We start from the raw sequence: 16,303 nt of genomic DNA, 5'->3' as shown, positions 1-16,303 counted from the left end.
CAGTATAGGACGGGTTTTGAAAACAACGCCACCTGGGGAATTTCACCCAAGGAAGTATGTTTTAGCCTAAGCCACCGTTAAGGCACGCAGGTAAGGCTTACTTGAGGCAGATAAGACATCATTCCATTTAAAAGTAGAAGCATATGCTTTATTACAAAAATGCAATTTAAAAACAATGATAAAACACCATGCACACAGGGCCAAATAAAGAGGGGTACTAAATTAAGGCTGAGGCTTACCAGGATGTAGGGACTACTGAACGGCGTGGGAAAGCCCAACCAAAACTATAAGCACTCAGACACTCGTGACAATCACACACGCACACACTCTGTGAGGAAACCCAAAACCCAGGAGAGCACAGCACACGAAGGGGGGATCCCGCCACCAGATCACCAGCACCACCACTGGACCTCAGCAACTAAAAGAGAAATAAAGGTGATAAATGGGATTGTACCTACACAAATATAACTAAACAAAACACCCACAAATTAACCAAAACAGGCAGCTGGCAGAAAAATAAAAATCATGAACTAAACAGAAATACAACTGCCAGCTGCCAAATTAGTAAAGGAAATGGAATAAATAAAGAAATGATAACACATACCAAAAAGGAGGAAACACTCTGCTGCCCAAACAAAATATCAAAATCAAAGAAATTCACAAATTAAGTCGACGGGCAGAGTAGACTAAATAAACAAAACAACGAAAAACAAAGGGATTCAACGCCCAGCGTGTGCACGGATAGTCTCCAACCCCTCCAAACAAGGAAGAGGAGCTGCCCAAAGCAAAAGCAAAACAACAAAACAGCATAAACGAGCGACAAAAGCAAACCCAAAACACCCAAAAGCTGGGAGGAGCCACGCAAAACCAAAGCAAACCTAAAACAAACTAAGGAAAAGCAGCAGCAGTCCCCTGTAGCTGGAGGCGATATGTCGCGTCGAACCCAGCCAGCTGATGCTGACCTCACTCACGCACGGTCGGTAGCAGATGCGGTTAGCGTCGATCGCTAGGCATGACTCACCAGAGGGAGAGGGAGAGGGAGAGGGAGAGATAGCGTTTTGCAGCTACCGGCGTCTGCCTACAAAAAATATTATTGTTAGCCACGGTCAAGCTCAGATATTATCAGGCAGAGAGGGAGACACTTAGCACAGCAGGCCACTTAGGTGGCGCACACATACACGCGCGCGCACTGGAGTCTGAAGGCACCAAGTCAGCCACTCTGCAGTGCAACATACAATCATTAGCATCCTGCTATGAGAGCATAAAGCAGCAGGTGAGCAGACAAGCTGCGTTACCTGTCCGAAGCAAAAAAAAAAAAAAAAAAAAAAAAAGAGTCCGGCCCGGAAGTGACGTCACCAGTCGGAAAGCAGCGAGGGAGAGAGATATTTGAGAACTAGCAGGTGGGAATCGCCCCTTTTATAGGTCAGTGCGCCTCCCATGGTTGGCTGCGGTGTTGCCAATTAGGCATAAAAGCCTCTATGCTGTTACAATAGTAAATATCAAAATCTGAACTCCTTTGTTCCGTTCCTACTAGTGACTGACTGACTTTAACAACCACCCTATGCTTCTCATTTCTAGGCTAAAATGTTGGCTCAATGGCAGATTTTAGCTAGCTAATGTAAGCTAATGGCAATGCTTAACCTCTGTGAGTCAGCTGTCTGCTTCCAGTTCATGTTTCCATATGACACATTTTTAAAAGAGAACCATGAAAAGGGGTCTGAGTTATGGACAGTGCTAAAGCAGCTGTGTGTTTCAGTGTAGAGCTAGTTAGCCCCATAGCATGGTGTTACAGATAAAATGTCATAATAATTAAATTAATAATGACATGACAAGTTAAGAGCTGAGCTGGGAGCCAGATTGTTTTTCATCTTTGGACGCAGGCCAGACGTAAGTGGGCAAAAACTAAACAGCATGGTGCAGATTATGTTATCAAACCCACATAACCACATCCTCCAGCATTAGAGGACAATAACAGAGCCCTCTGACTCCGGAAAACCCTCAGGGGTCCATCTCTCTCCAGCCATCGCGTGTTTGCTCCTCTGCTCTCTGGAAAGCATTTCTCCATTTGAAACAAGCTCTCTCACACTCCGTCTGAGTGTGTTGTTTCCCGAAAATTGTGCCTTCTCTAAATTGAAATAGGCTACATCCTCGTTGTACGTAAAAGTTTAAAATGATTAAATATATAAAGCAATATAAGGATAAAATGCGATATTAATCAGGAGCCCGGATTTTTTTTTGTGAATCAGTTTTCAGTTGACGCTTTTATTCCGAAAGCACGCCTCCCGGAAGTCCTGTTCCTGTTATTGCAGCGCAGCAGATCACAGCTGTTCTGGGTTTAACAGGCTGCTTTCAGCTCTCTAACATCACATAGTTTCATTGTATGACAGCGTTGCATTTCCTCCCTGGCCTCCGTCTCTTCAACAACATCTTTTAGCGACCGGCGTTGCTTCCTGTCGTCTCGCGCCGTTTGTGTGCTCACGAGAGGATGGTCCTGTCAACATCACAGCAGGTCGCCCTGGCTTTTACGGCCGTGCTCTTCACGTTTGTCGTCCTGCCCCGGTTGCTTGGCGTCGGCGGCGGGACCGGGGTAAAAGAAACTCGATTTGACTCTCGCTACACCAAAAAAGGTAAGAAATGTCACTTTTGTCGCAGAGAGAAATGACACACAGCAACATGGTTCCCGTGCGCTCGTTGCTACATACTGTACGTCGGTTACCCTCGAGCGCACACACCGTCCACTTTGTGCACGGGCACAACTTAAATGTCCTGACAGACACAGCTTATAGTGAAGACAGACATCGATCCAACAGCTCAACGTGTGATAATACACTGACGTTCATGTTCATCTATTAAAGGAACAATCCACTGTTTACAGGGCTGCTTTGAACGGTCCATGTGATGTGGGACAGTAAAGTCAGCATGGGTATAAATCAACATCAATGTTATATTATGTCATCAGATGTTGTGTTGGTTTCACATGGCATGCCTAAGTTATGCTTATTTACTGTGTCTATGTGTTGGTCTTGTATTCCTAGCAGACAGGGAGCCACACTCAGGGTCAAAACAGTGTCATGTCTGCCATGTGTCTGTTCATCTCTGCCAGGTGGTCCATCAGCTCTGGGTCATCTGTTGCCTGACGTCAAACTTAAATATCCTAGGGAACTATCCTGTGACCACCCCATTCAAGTTAAGATGGGCAAACACTTGATTTGAGCCCGTTTCTGACCCGATTTTTCAGCTGCAGGACTCATCTTAGAGTCGGGCAGTATTTAGGCCTTGTTGGGCTAAAACCAGCTGAGCTTGAGTTGCAGTAAGAAGTGTAGAAATAAGATAAGTTAAGATAAGATAAGGTAACACTCAATTAATTCCTTGTAGGGGAAATTAGGGAGTTACAAGATCATACAGTCTGCTAAGCGCTGCACCTGTGCGACTGGTTCAGAACACACTGTTCCCTCAGCATCCATAGCCTTACTCCTCCGTGCTGGGAAAAGGTGTGCAGAAACCCCCGTGTCTGCTGTCACTGCAGGGTCTGTCAGGCACCTTGTCTCTTTTGTCCTGAGAGCCTATTCAAGCATTGTACAGTGTGTGATGAAGAGTGTCACATTATTAATCCAGCTGCCGCTGATATTCTGTAAACACTGACAGATTAGACACAGCAGTGTCCAAACAAGGAATGTTTGGCAGCACGTTGTAGACCAGCAGTAAACCCTGTCAGCTCAGTTTGTCGCAGCGCTTTGCTGTGCTCGGGTCATTGTGTGATGTGAATTTTCTTTGTATTATAAGTGCTGAAAGTGAATTTATTATAAGCAGTCTGACATTTCATAGTCCTGAAGAATTAAATAGGACTCCTGCTGCTTATTAGCTTTATGTGACTGATCTGGAAAGATAAGTTAGATTTATTCAAACCTCCTGTAGGAAACCTAACAAGTCTGATGTCTTTGTAACAGCAGGTCCAGGTCCGGGTGCAGTGAGAGGTCAGGCCATCAACATGAACGCCCCCGGTTCATCTCAGAGCCCTGAGAACATGCAGCAGATGAAGAAGCTGATGGAGCAAGAGCTGAAGAGTGACAAGTACAAATCCAACAGCAACAAGGGCTACGTGTTCACGCTGATGCCGCTCTACGCCATCGGAGTTGGAGTGTTTGCAGCCTACAAGTTTTTGAAGGTCAGTGAAGGTACCTGCAGCACCAAAGTACATTGAGAGACTTAACAACTTTAAGAGTATTTACAAAATGTGCATCTTTATGCTTTTCAACTCGCAGATCAAGTCTGCAGATGACCAGGCACAAAAGGACAAATTCGTAAAAGGAGCCAAAAAATCAGTGGAGGCAGGTGTGTGTGCGGCATGCGTTGGGACTTCTGATTGTATATCTGTGTTTTCTTTGTTCAAACATGTATTTGGTTACCGTGAGTAATTCAGACACGGTGTTTTCATCCCTCTTGGGTGTGTTTGGTTTTGCGCAGAGAACCAGCTGAACGAGCTGGAACAAAGGCTCGCGCAGACCGAGAGGATGCTCAATTCCATCCTGACCCAGCTGGACCCGCTCACCAACTGGTGAGTGATGAACGCTCTTCTCTTTTTTTCAAGGGAGTCTGGAACAAGATAGCAGCAGCATTACGGTGTTTCAAGCAGCGCGGAAACATTAACAACACGTGAAACAAAACCGACAGTATCAACTGGCATTACAGCGTTTCAAACCACACGCCACATTTTAACCAGATCAAGAAGAGAGAGCACATTAGTCCAGTTTCAGCTGCTCTGCATGGCTTCCTGTAACATTCAGAATTGGTTTTAAGGTCCTCTTCCATGTATACAAAGTCCTTAATAGGCAAAGACCAAATTGCATCGCTAACTACCTAGTTCAATACAGTGTTTCCCACAGATCGAGGATCTATTTGTGGTGGTGTGGTCCGGGGGGGGGGGGGGGGGGGTTAAGATTAATAGATATACATAGTAATAAAAGATATGAATAATAGCTGGTATTTAGTTTTTACTGGAGTATATATTTATTTAGTTTGTACTAGATATACAAGTATATTTACATTTATAGAGACATTTACATCACTAGTGGTTGCAAAGTTTGCACTCTTTATCTGAGCAACCAATTCTTCTGGGCTTCCTAAAGAAATACTCCAAGGCCTTATTGTAAGGCCCTTTTATGGGAAAAATGCATTCCTGATCTGACCCGACCCCTGTTTTATTTCCCCGTGTTTGCCGAGTCTCACCTGTTACCTCCACCCTAGCTGGAACCACTGCCTGCTGCCTGCTGCCTGCTTCCTCCCCTACATCTCCCTGCATAACGTTACCCGCTACTACTATCCCTTCCTCCTCCTCCTCCTCCTCCTCTCTCCCTCTTACTGCCGCATCTCTCTCTCTCTCTGCCGCAGCTGCATCTGCTGCCACAGCTGCGGCGCTAGTTGAAACCTGGAAATATTGAAAGCAAATACATTTCACACTGATGGAAGACTTGTCACTACTCTATGCGTTTCTTAAGCGTCTTATACCGTTTTGATAATACCCCATGAGGTCCAGAACCTACCTCCTCTTCAAGACGAGGTCTTTTCTTCTTTAGAAAATATTTTTCTATACTCATCTGTGTAAAGGAGTGAACATCCAAGTTAATTACTAATGAGCAGAGATCAAGATTAAGGCAGCAGCTCTGATGCCTGTCGGCTAACATACACTAACAGTTAATGTCTCTGCACATGTCTCAGCTTCCAGGTATGATACAGACACAGGCTGATATAACATAATGAGTTAGAGTTGTTCGAACCACTTTTGGGCTTATTTGACCACTTTGTACTGGCACGTCTTACCTTCGTCGTTCGAGCCAGGCCTTTTCCACCACGACTTTTTCTTCTGCGTCTTATTAATTTATAGGCGGCGTCAGTAAAGGCCCCTACACATGATCAGCGGTAAAAACGCTTTGCGCCGGCTGTCCCATTGTTTCCCTATGGAGAGAGCGCTGGCGCCCGACTGAGCGACACCGCTACTATGGGCGTGGCGCACCGCTCGGATCTGCCGCTTACCGCTGCGCTCAAAGTTCAAATTACTTGAACTTTGACCTCGTTTGCCGCTGACCTTTCAAAGCGCAACCAATGAGATAACAGCTCCAGGCAGCGTTTACGAACTACCGTTGAGCTAAATAAAATACTAACGTTAGCTTAGCTGTTTGTGTACGTTCGCTATTTCAGGCAGACACAGTGACTACTAAATAAATAAATGCACGTGTGGGAAACACTGTCAATATGTGCTTTCAAGAACACTGTAATCATCTGCTGCTGGTTTATTGAGTTTATTGAGGATGTAGCCATTGTCAGTTCCACCCCAAAGCTCCAGAATACACTACCCACAGATATCAGGGAAGCAGCTCGCTAAATATTTTAAAAAGAAAGTTGAAAGCTTTTCTCTTCAGTTTAGCCTTTAACTTGATATGACATCGTGATACAGGTCTGAAGCTTTTGTGCTTTGCCCAGCACTGATGCACTGCTGCATTTCTTTGAAAAAGTTGTATTTCACTTTATTTTAGGTTCCTGATTTTTATGCATCCTATGTCCTATGTAATATCATGTGAAGGGCAAAGTCCTCACTGCATGCTCAGAGCAGCTCCTCTGAGGTAAACTGCAGTTCTCAAATTCTCATGCAGTTTTCACTTTTCTCTTCAGCGTGAAGTCAGTGGCTCAGGAGCAGAAGAACGAGATCATGTCTCAACTGCAGACCATCAGGTACCTGATGAAGAAGAGAGGAATGGACTGTCCACCCCTGAACATCAACGGTGGGCTCATTGACTGTCTTTTTTGGACTCAGCTCAGGCATTATGAACCTGCAGCAGCAGCAATGTGCACACACAGTATGCTAATGGATGGTGCATTTTTTCCAATTAAAACCCCAAACTGCAAACTGCCATGTGCATAATAAGATATTGATATTACAGCCATGCCTCACAGCTTGCATGCTGTGTTGGTGTGACATCAGTGTTGCATGTCTCGCTGTAAATAGACCACAATTTGAAATTCAAATCGAGCAGTCACATTGAGACGCACCTGTATGCTTTGCATCTGATTTACACTCATGAATGTGGCTGAAGTCAAATTCGCAAATGCATCAGAACACAACCTCTGCTGCAGCGTCAGATGACTGGCTGCACTCAAGTTCCCATTCACTTTGCTTTTCTTTCGTGTTGTTCTCTGTGATATATGAAACTATGTGGTGGTTATACTCTTCCCCACTGTTTTAAATTAGTCGCCACATCTTTGGCATTTCTGTGAAGCTATTTCGACGAACACGAGACTGAACACTGAATGCTGCAAAATGAATTAGGATCATCTTTAGAATAATGGTACTATCTGTATTGTTCCTGTATGTTATTTGGACCATTTGCTCCATCTCTACAATACTAGCTTGCCGTTTTGAAATCACCCCATCAGCCAGTGACACGAAGCAGCCTGGCCAATCCCATTTTATCTTAGGTTACAGCCACCTTGTTTACCGCGCCTGCCTTGCCTCACGCTTGGTTAGTAGAATGCAATGGTTAGTTATACACCTTTGTTTGAACCATTACATAATTTATTGATGGCTAAATTTAACACAGTTTGTCTTGATGCATAAATGATTATTGGGGATCACCAGAGGTGAACAGGGACTATAATTCAGACCAGGAATCTAACATCAGTCCAGGCCAATCTAATTGTCTGCATCCACATTTGCGTTGAGTGTGTTCAGCTGTTCTTTGAAACTGGGACTTGACTGTCTATAAATTCTGACTTTCAGTAAACAGCTTACGCTTGTATTGATTAACAATCAAATCTGTTCTCTTTATTTCACTTGTTTTGTGACTTTCAGAGGCATCCTGCGGGCGGAATCTGGACGACCTCATTGAGTCTCTCGGAGCCAGCGACACCTCTGCAGTGGAAGCTTCGCTGGTGGAAAAGGAGAGCTCAGCAGGAGCAGCACAGGCTTCTGAAAAAGTCTATCAAAAGCGTTTGGAAGCTAAAGATGAAGCTGCAATAGACGGTGAGGAGATGAAGGAGCTCATACCAGAGGAATCTGATGGGGAGGCAGAGGAAGAACGGAACATGGAGGAAGAGCAGGAGGACGATAATAACAAGGAGGAGGAAGAGGAGGAAGGATTGGAGGACTCTGAGCTGCCTTCTCTAGAGGAGTCATATGAGACAAACATTGAGGAGGTTGGAGGGGAGCAGCCAGTGTCAGGCCTCAGACGACGCAACAGGCCTGAATGAACTCACTGCAGGACTTCTGCGCTGTACAGAAATGTGACAGATTATTCTGAATATTTATTATCTGAAAGGCTTTCATCCCAAAAGGCTTTCATCCCAAAAGGCTACGCACATAATCATCCAAAACATATACTGCATTCATAAGAAACAATGACTGCAAGGAAAGAAGCAGTAAACACATGGGGCTCTATTTTCCTGTTGCACTCTCAAAGACCAGACGCGCTGCAAGGCCATGTGAACGAGGTCAGTGGGGGCATAACAAAGTGCATCTGCTATTACTGCTCATAGAGGATATGCACAAAAGGGTTGGATGAAGTGGTCCGCAGTCAGGCACATGACTTTTTAACAGCTGTGCTAATCTGGTGGTTTACAACTCTGCAGGGAAAATCAGATGATGTTCCTTTTTAAAGCTAAATATACAGGTGACAATTTAATGGAAAAACCAGCATTTCATGTCTTAATAAGGTGTTGTTCCACCATGGGCCTCCTGAACAGCTTCAGTTCTCCCTCTCCTGGAGGGATGAGCAGCTTCCTTCTGACAGATATTCTCTCATTTGGTGTATTGATGACGGCAAAATGTTCTACAGTGTCAGACTGAAAACCCCCGCTCTGGTTCTGACGTCACCAAATAATCAGGTGAGTGATGTGCTGAACACAGGGACCAGATGTAGAAAACTTCCATCATAGCGTAGAGCTACTTGTTTTTAGTCTTTGTGCTGACTTGAAAATAGAGCCCATAATGTCCTCTATTTTCCTGCTGTCATTCATTTTTAACAATATCACCTTTTGAAACTTGCCTGATTTTGGAATGAAACTTCGATCCATTTTTTATTTCACTAGTTCTAGGTTTGCACCTGCTTGAGTGCTGAATCCAAACATTTAAGCAGTATAATCGACATTAAAGGTTGTGGTCACTGTCACCTGTTTCTGCTTCTTTGCCTTTGTCATTCCTTTCTCATTATGGACAGCTTGCCAAACACAGATGTAACTGTTACAATAATGACTGCATCAGTTCAGGGGTCCTGCTGTTATATTATTACTTCTACATGTCTGCACTGATAAAGGCCTATGATGTCATGATCCCTGCATCTTAACCCTGCACCATCCCGTACTGCCACCTTCAATTGACAGTTGCTGAGATGGATGATTTCATCCCAAAAACCATAAAACAGTGCTGCTTTCCTGTCATTAATATACATACCAATTCATTTTGATCATAAAGGGATTGACACTAATGCTGCTGGATCTGATGAGTGTGCTCAGACTGCAAAATGTCACAGTGTGGATTTGTGCATGTTGTCTAGACATCAAAACATAACTGCATGTTTTTTTTTTTAATGATTTTTTGTTTTGATTGCACATTGTGAGCGTATGTTTTCCTGACTCAAGAGGAAAATGACAATCATTTGATCAACCAGAACCACATGAAGTCACATTCAGTTTCCTACTTTTTACACTTCTCTTTCCTTTTTAAACCAGCCTTATTTTGCATGTTTATATGTTTGTTGGATACCAGTGTGGTAGAAAGGAACCAGTTATGACTTTGCCTTATATTTCAATATTTTTTGGATTGTGAGAGGTCACTGTGAGGAGGCTTTCAGGTTGTTTCCGTGTTGTCCAGTAGGTAAAATACATCGGGCAACTGTTAATTTAAGTTTTTAACAGTGAAAAGAAATCTTGTTATGATTTGTACTGATGTCAATTAATGGCCAACAATGTGTTTATGCCTGCAACTACAACAGCACCAAAGTTAGTTATTAATCTTAGTGTGTATGATCATTTTACATCATATGTCCCTGTTTGTTACTGATTAGCACAGCACAGTGAGGTCACAGCCATTACAATTAACTTTGCAGTGTATAACAGTCGCCCAAATGTTAACGTAATTAAATGTGCTAAAAGTTTGGTAAAAATCACATTAAAACAGTAGTAATTATTATTTTGCCAAAACTAGATGGGCCAGTAGTATAGCACTCATTGTGGAATGATACATGAATTCTTGTGACACTCACAAATCGTTTCCTTGTTAGTCAGTAAATATTTGACCTGTAGAAAGATGTTTGGGTCGAATTCATATTTTCATTGTTTTCCAGAGTTATGACAGTTGTTCCATATAAAATGTAGTGCCACATCTTGGAAACCACAAAACTGCCTTGACTTATTTTGGAATTGTTTTGTGTCATTCTCCCCCGTTTATGTATAGTTTCATTTTTGTGTTGGTTGTTGTGTGTTTCACGTGGCGGTTGAATGAGGAAACTTGGCTCGCCCTTCGACAATAAAATGTCTCAAAAAGTGATGCTGTTGGTCCTCGTGACTTTTGAACAGATGATAGTTAATTAAGCTTCAACCAATATGAGTTTATCTAAATCTGAGCTTCTCCATCCAGTATTTGTTGTTAAAGGGTGGAGAATGTCATTTTACTTTATATTTCTAAAAATGTTAAAGAAATGTTTCATAAACATAAAATCTATAATAATACCATGATTAAATTCCAAGTTGTGGACACCCACACGTTTTCAGTTTTTAGCCCACTGCTCAGGTTGAAGTCAATGCTCCGTTCATGAACTATAGGATTTTCTAAACTTACCTGCCTCAGACCCATTAACATAAATTGCAAGTGAGAAAAAGCTGACGAAGTTGGCGCCTAATAATACGGAAGTGCCTGAAAGCCACAAGTCCGTCTGTCAAGGCAATGAAAACCATATCTGATGGATGTCGTCTTATATCATCAATGAACAGTACTTCAGACACTCAGAACGAAACTGTTGAGTTGACCTTCAACTGTACTTTGCTGTCAATATGCGAGTCTTCTCTGCCTGTACCGTTAGCAACAAGCAAAGCTATGCTGGAAATTACATACTCAGCAGACACTGAGCAACATGTGCATTCATTGGGAGTCGTATTTCTGGCCACCTGACTCATGTAAGTCCAATACTCCATTCCCTTTTAGCTCTGTTTCACTCTCCACCAACTTTAAGGGAGTTATCATGGCTGTTAGCTTCCAAATGCTCCAATGTGTTCATAAGCTAGCTAGCTGACTTAGTAGCTAGCTTATGTGTCCGCTTGGCAGGTAACTTGCAGTCGGTTTAAAAACTTTTTTTCTTTTGTTACAATGGCTTCTTGTTTTGACCGAAAACAGCACCGTGAGAGCGGTAGTTAATCGGTGATGTTTCAATGCTCCATAGGGCCGAGGGGCAGCTTCGAGCAAAATAACGTTACCCAAGGAGCTAATTGTGCAGTTACATTGCTACTGCTAATGAGAAGTCTGTTTCCACAGAGCACACGTTGGCATGTCACAGCAGGACAGACACAGGTGAAAATAATATCATGATTAAGGGATAAATTAAATTTTGCTGTTTCATTTTCAGGGTCCCTTCTTTACGGTTTTCACGTAAGATAGTTTACCACATACCAATCAAGTGAGAACACTTGTGAGGGTGAAACATGGCTGTGTTGGGACCTTAAAATATATTTGTTATGCTGCTTTCTGCAGCGGCGGTCACGCCTATCGGCAGATTATCTGGTCTGATATATGGTGTCTGATTCTATTCTCAATATTCTTATGAATAACTGTCATCATATTCCACATGGATACTGTCACACACACCTCTTTGCACCTGCACTGTCACAGCTGCAGAGTGTCTGATTGATGCCTGAACTGGACGGAAGCTGAAGTGTTGATGCTGTTCCCTGTAAATCCTGCAGATGGCGCCACAGGAACACAACTACAGCAAAGGCAATCAGGTAAGGGAGGTCCAGCACTGCACTGCGTGGCGAGGGCACGTCGTTATACATATACTGCATAGATCTACTTAATATTAAATACTCCGTTTGCATTTATTTTTGATATACATTATATTAAAATGAGTTGATTAAAGGATTGTCTAGAAAATCATTAAAATAGTGTGCAATTAACATCAAACTGAAATACAAGCTCCACTCCTTATTAATTCCAGGAAAATTGAAGTAGTTTGGAGAACTTCTCCGAAGTATCCCGGTGAAGTAAACCACCCCCTCTTGTCTTAACTTATAATTAGACATAAAGAGTTTATTAATGACTTCCTCTCATGCAGTGGAGGAAAAAAAGATCTGGGATTCATCACAAATTAGCTTGGCTCTCTCAATTAGGAAAGCAACATTTAATCAGCTCAGTTTTCTTCCACTGGGATTTCTGTCTAATTCCATCCAAGGGCCCATGGTTAGCAGGATGATGTGAGCTAGAGGTGTGCGGCAGAGCCTGCACAAGCTGCTAAAAAAATAATTAAGAGAAGAAGAGAAAATTCCCTTCACCACTCCCTTCAGGGCTACACTGGACTTCTAATCCCCCCCCCTCCCCCCCCCCCCAAAAAAAACCAAACCCATTCTCAACGGTGTCAAAGTGTTTACAAAGCGTTTTTATGTGGAAGGGCTGAAATGTTTAAAGGGTGCTTTATAAGCTTATACACATAGTTTACATGCTCTTTGATGACTTGGCTGTCATTGTTAACTGCAGTAATTGCCTCTGTGATGGACTTCATTGCTTGCTTTATTCCCCAAATGTTCTTGTTATCTTTCCTTAATCAGGATAATGTAAATGGAAAGGTTGGGGAACAAAGAGTTGTTTAATTTTGATAGATAAAAAGTCAGACTATATGGAGCAGAGCCTGACTGAAACCTGATTTTTCGGTCTGATGCCAATACTGATATTAGGGAGTATAAATTTTGCATTATGTTCGATAAAATTTCATAGGGCAGCATATTGGACAACATGTGCTGATACTGATAGTTCTCTGACATATCTGTGATATACCAATATTGCATGCAATCCAGCGTAATTTATGTCATTCATATCAGCATCACTGTTTACTGTCCACTCTCCTACAGCCATTTGAGAGCTGTATTGGGATGCTGCACTGCTAGCACTATCTTTCTACTGCTGTCATTTCAATGCTCACATTAAAAACACTGAAGTGGCAATACTCAGGGTGCAGATTTCAAAATATTTAAAGAACTGGCTTTGCAAAATGATTATTGAGGTAGGCAATGCATTCATTACAAAACAGTGAATGTGAACATAATTTGTTGGAAGAGTACCTGTCAAATTGCGTAGTTGCTTAAAAAAGTGAAAGGGAAAGTTCACAGATTCTACACCCTGATTTTACCTCTGATAATGCATCAGAGTTGTTGTGGTCTTGTTACAATGATTGAGTTTCTACAGATTTTTGAAAAGAAAGCTTGTGTTACAAAAACGTGGCATGGCGTTTGAAAGAGGTGGACATTTACCAGGCGGAGAGACTCCAAAGAAAAGATGCCACTGAGGGGCATTTTGGGAAATGGAGGATTGTGCATTTTTGTAGTTTGTCCCATTCTTGTGACTAAAACTCAGGATGATTTGATTTTGACTGTCTTTGTTCTGTCTGTCTCTTGTGAGTCTTCCAGTTTCATGGAATGCCATACTAAAACAACAAAGTACCCCTTTGAAGAAAGTGGTCATGACTGGGCATGATCTATTTTTTTTTTTTTTTTACGATTTGTTGGAAAAATGTCGGTAAATGTTAGTGTAGTCAGCATGCTGCCCTCTTATAGTGATAGAAATGAGATATCAACATCTGAGCCTTTTATTTTTCTGTCAGTATTGGAGTTTTTATTTTAGGTTTCAGACAAAGCACTGTCCTTTTGGTTCCTGGTTGTCTTGAAAGTCAGCAGGATTGTGTTGTCAGACCTCTGGGAGGGAGGCAGCGGTATTGTGCTTCATCAGATATAAACCCAGCAGACAGTCTGCAGGATGGTACAGAAAGTTCAGACTGAAAGGGCAGAAAACTCTCCCTGACTCTGTCTGACAAGGTCGCTGCTCTCTCACTCAGTGAAAGGAATACATTTCAATAGTATTCATCATCATCCAATTAATTTCTGTGAAATTTAAACTATGATGCAATCTTTTACTCATGGTCTTTATTCTACTGACCGCAATGTCTTCCGTCCCATTGCCTTAGTATTTTCTGTATCAATTCCAGCTTCTTCTAATGAATATGGAGAATCCTGTCCTCTACTTTAGCCTGGATTAGGTTTTTCCTTTATCAAGCATCATTTATTCCTGTGTAATATTGCTTGAAATAACACAATGGATATAGCTTTTCTTTTTACAAAATCCTCTACTTAGAACACATTGAACATAATTACATCATGCCCTGTTCTTGCATTTCTGATTGATGCTATTGTGAACCTGATTTGAAACCAGCCAAGGCTGCCTGTCTCGCCTTCAGTCCCCTCTGGGACCGATCCTGTGGCTCTACTTGGGGAAAATGGACTGGCCAAGGACCTTGGTTTTCCAATAGACTTTTCTTTTTTTCTACTCTCCAGTTCCCGATAAAGATCAGCAATCTGGCTGCTCTATTTTTAGTGAAGATATTACAGGGGGGAGAAGAAACTCTGAATCCTATTTGCTTCCTGTATTGGTCAGTGCAAGGATGGCTGTTTATAGGCAAGGACCATCTTGACCCACTATAGTCCCAAATACTTCATCTTCTCTGATGAATGGCCTCATTAGTGAAACATTAAAAGGCCTCAAAACCCCAATTTTAAAACTCACCAGCTGGTTCAATTTAAATTGAGATGGGAGGCAGCAGATTGTGGAAAATGAGTAATGTCACCACAGTAGATGTTTTTCAAGTAACGTATGACCTATATTGACCTCTGTTGGTGATCAGGAAGAATACCACTAGGTTGATCCTGTCCTGAAACTACACTGAAAATGTAATTGATGTGGAATTGTTTATTTCTTAAGGGACTCTATAGCAGGTCCATCAGTTGCATTGGCAATCATATTTGTCCACTCCGTAGTACACTACAGATAAAGCCAAATCCACTTACCATGATTGCAATTTACATAGAGCACTGAACATGTTGTTTCAGTGGTTCAGATGTTTCCATACTTTATTGGGCATTTGGCAATTCAGTGATTTCTTAAACTGTTTGTTACTGGTGTCAGATTTATTGGTAAATGTACTTTGTCACATAAAAAAACAAAGTTTATGTTATTTTATACATTTTGTTTTGTATGACAAAATCCAATGGGTAAAAAAAAAAAGTCATTTCGCTTTATGAGATTGCCTCTTCAAGTCCTGTAAGCGATTATGATTTAGCACAGTTGATAACTTCTCTGCTAGAAATAGACCTTGTTTGACTGCATGCATTGGAGCGAGTGCTACATCACCATGGTCTGAGAGGTGTCAGCCTTACAGCTTGATGCAGGACTGTTGCTGATCACATTGTGGTCAGATGAAGCTCGGATGGAGCCACAGCAGTTGTTGAAGGCTTCTATGATATTTGACTGCAGTTTAATGGAACCTGGCTAAATAGACCCTATAAGACCCACCCATATGTTAATTCCCATATCAAAATACAACCTATAGTTTGTGCTCAGGGCTTTACTGCTCTGATCATCACTAATCACAAGGACTCAACACATAGCGTTGTTGGAAGAAGTCATCAGATTTGTGGCTGCTGTCTCTTAAAGACATGAGGTGGATCTCGCATCGCTGCATCCACAGTCAGATTACTATGTTAACAACAAGAGTGAACAGCTGTCACTAAATGGAAATTTCCTCTGTATCTGTCACTACAGTGTGAGGCAATTAATAGATGGACAAATTAATTAACTTTATACCAGTTGGGACTGGAGACCAGTTCCCTCTGCTAGTTTAGACCTAAGGAATTCAGTGTGAAATGCTGAGGAGCCGTTACAATGTGGACTAAAATATGTCAGTGTAGCTAACACCAAAACAAAAGTGATCATTTAAAAAAACGATAACAGGTTAATAAAAAAAACTTAATTCATTCCTGATTCCCACTTTAAAACCCAGGCTTTGTAACCACAAATAGATCTCTTTCTCAGCAGATTTGGTCAAAACAAGTAATGAGTAATTAGGTTACTCAGAGGTTGCAGTTTTACAAAACAGCCTTACATCAGGGAATAATGATGCATGTAATAATAGGCACGCTGCCTGCTGTGTCTCCTCGTTGATTGAGCTGTGCTTTGATTCCCTAAAGATGTCACTCTTTCCTTCTCGTACGTTATGGTAGATAA

The 16,303-nt window shown here is 42.1% G+C and overlaps 1 protein-coding gene across 1 annotated transcript; it reads left to right on the top strand.

Annotated features, from left to right (window-relative positions):
• The first annotated feature begins 965 nt into the window (after window positions 1–965).
• On the top strand, window positions 966–10,534 carry LOC139350894 (resistance to inhibitors of cholinesterase protein 3). Its single transcript, XM_070992547.1, has 6 exons — window positions 966–2,627; window positions 3,948–4,165; window positions 4,263–4,332; window positions 4,465–4,555; window positions 6,667–6,776; window positions 7,844–10,534. The coding sequence occupies exons 1-6, from the start codon at window positions 2,486–2,488 to the stop codon at window positions 8,239–8,241; spliced, it is 1,029 nt and encodes a 342-aa protein (XP_070848648.1). The 5' UTR covers window positions 966–2,485; the 3' UTR covers window positions 8,242–10,534.
• Window positions 10,535–16,303: the final 5,769 nt, after the last annotated feature.

The sequence above is a fragment of the Chaetodon trifascialis genome, chromosome 22 (genome assembly GCF_039877785.1).
Source record: "Chaetodon trifascialis isolate fChaTrf1 chromosome 22, fChaTrf1.hap1, whole genome shotgun sequence".
NCBI lineage: Eukaryota > Metazoa > Chordata > Actinopteri > Chaetodontiformes > Chaetodontidae > Chaetodon > Chaetodon trifascialis.
Note: the sequence above shows the minus strand (reverse complement) of the source record. Positions and strands in the feature narration are given on the sequence as shown.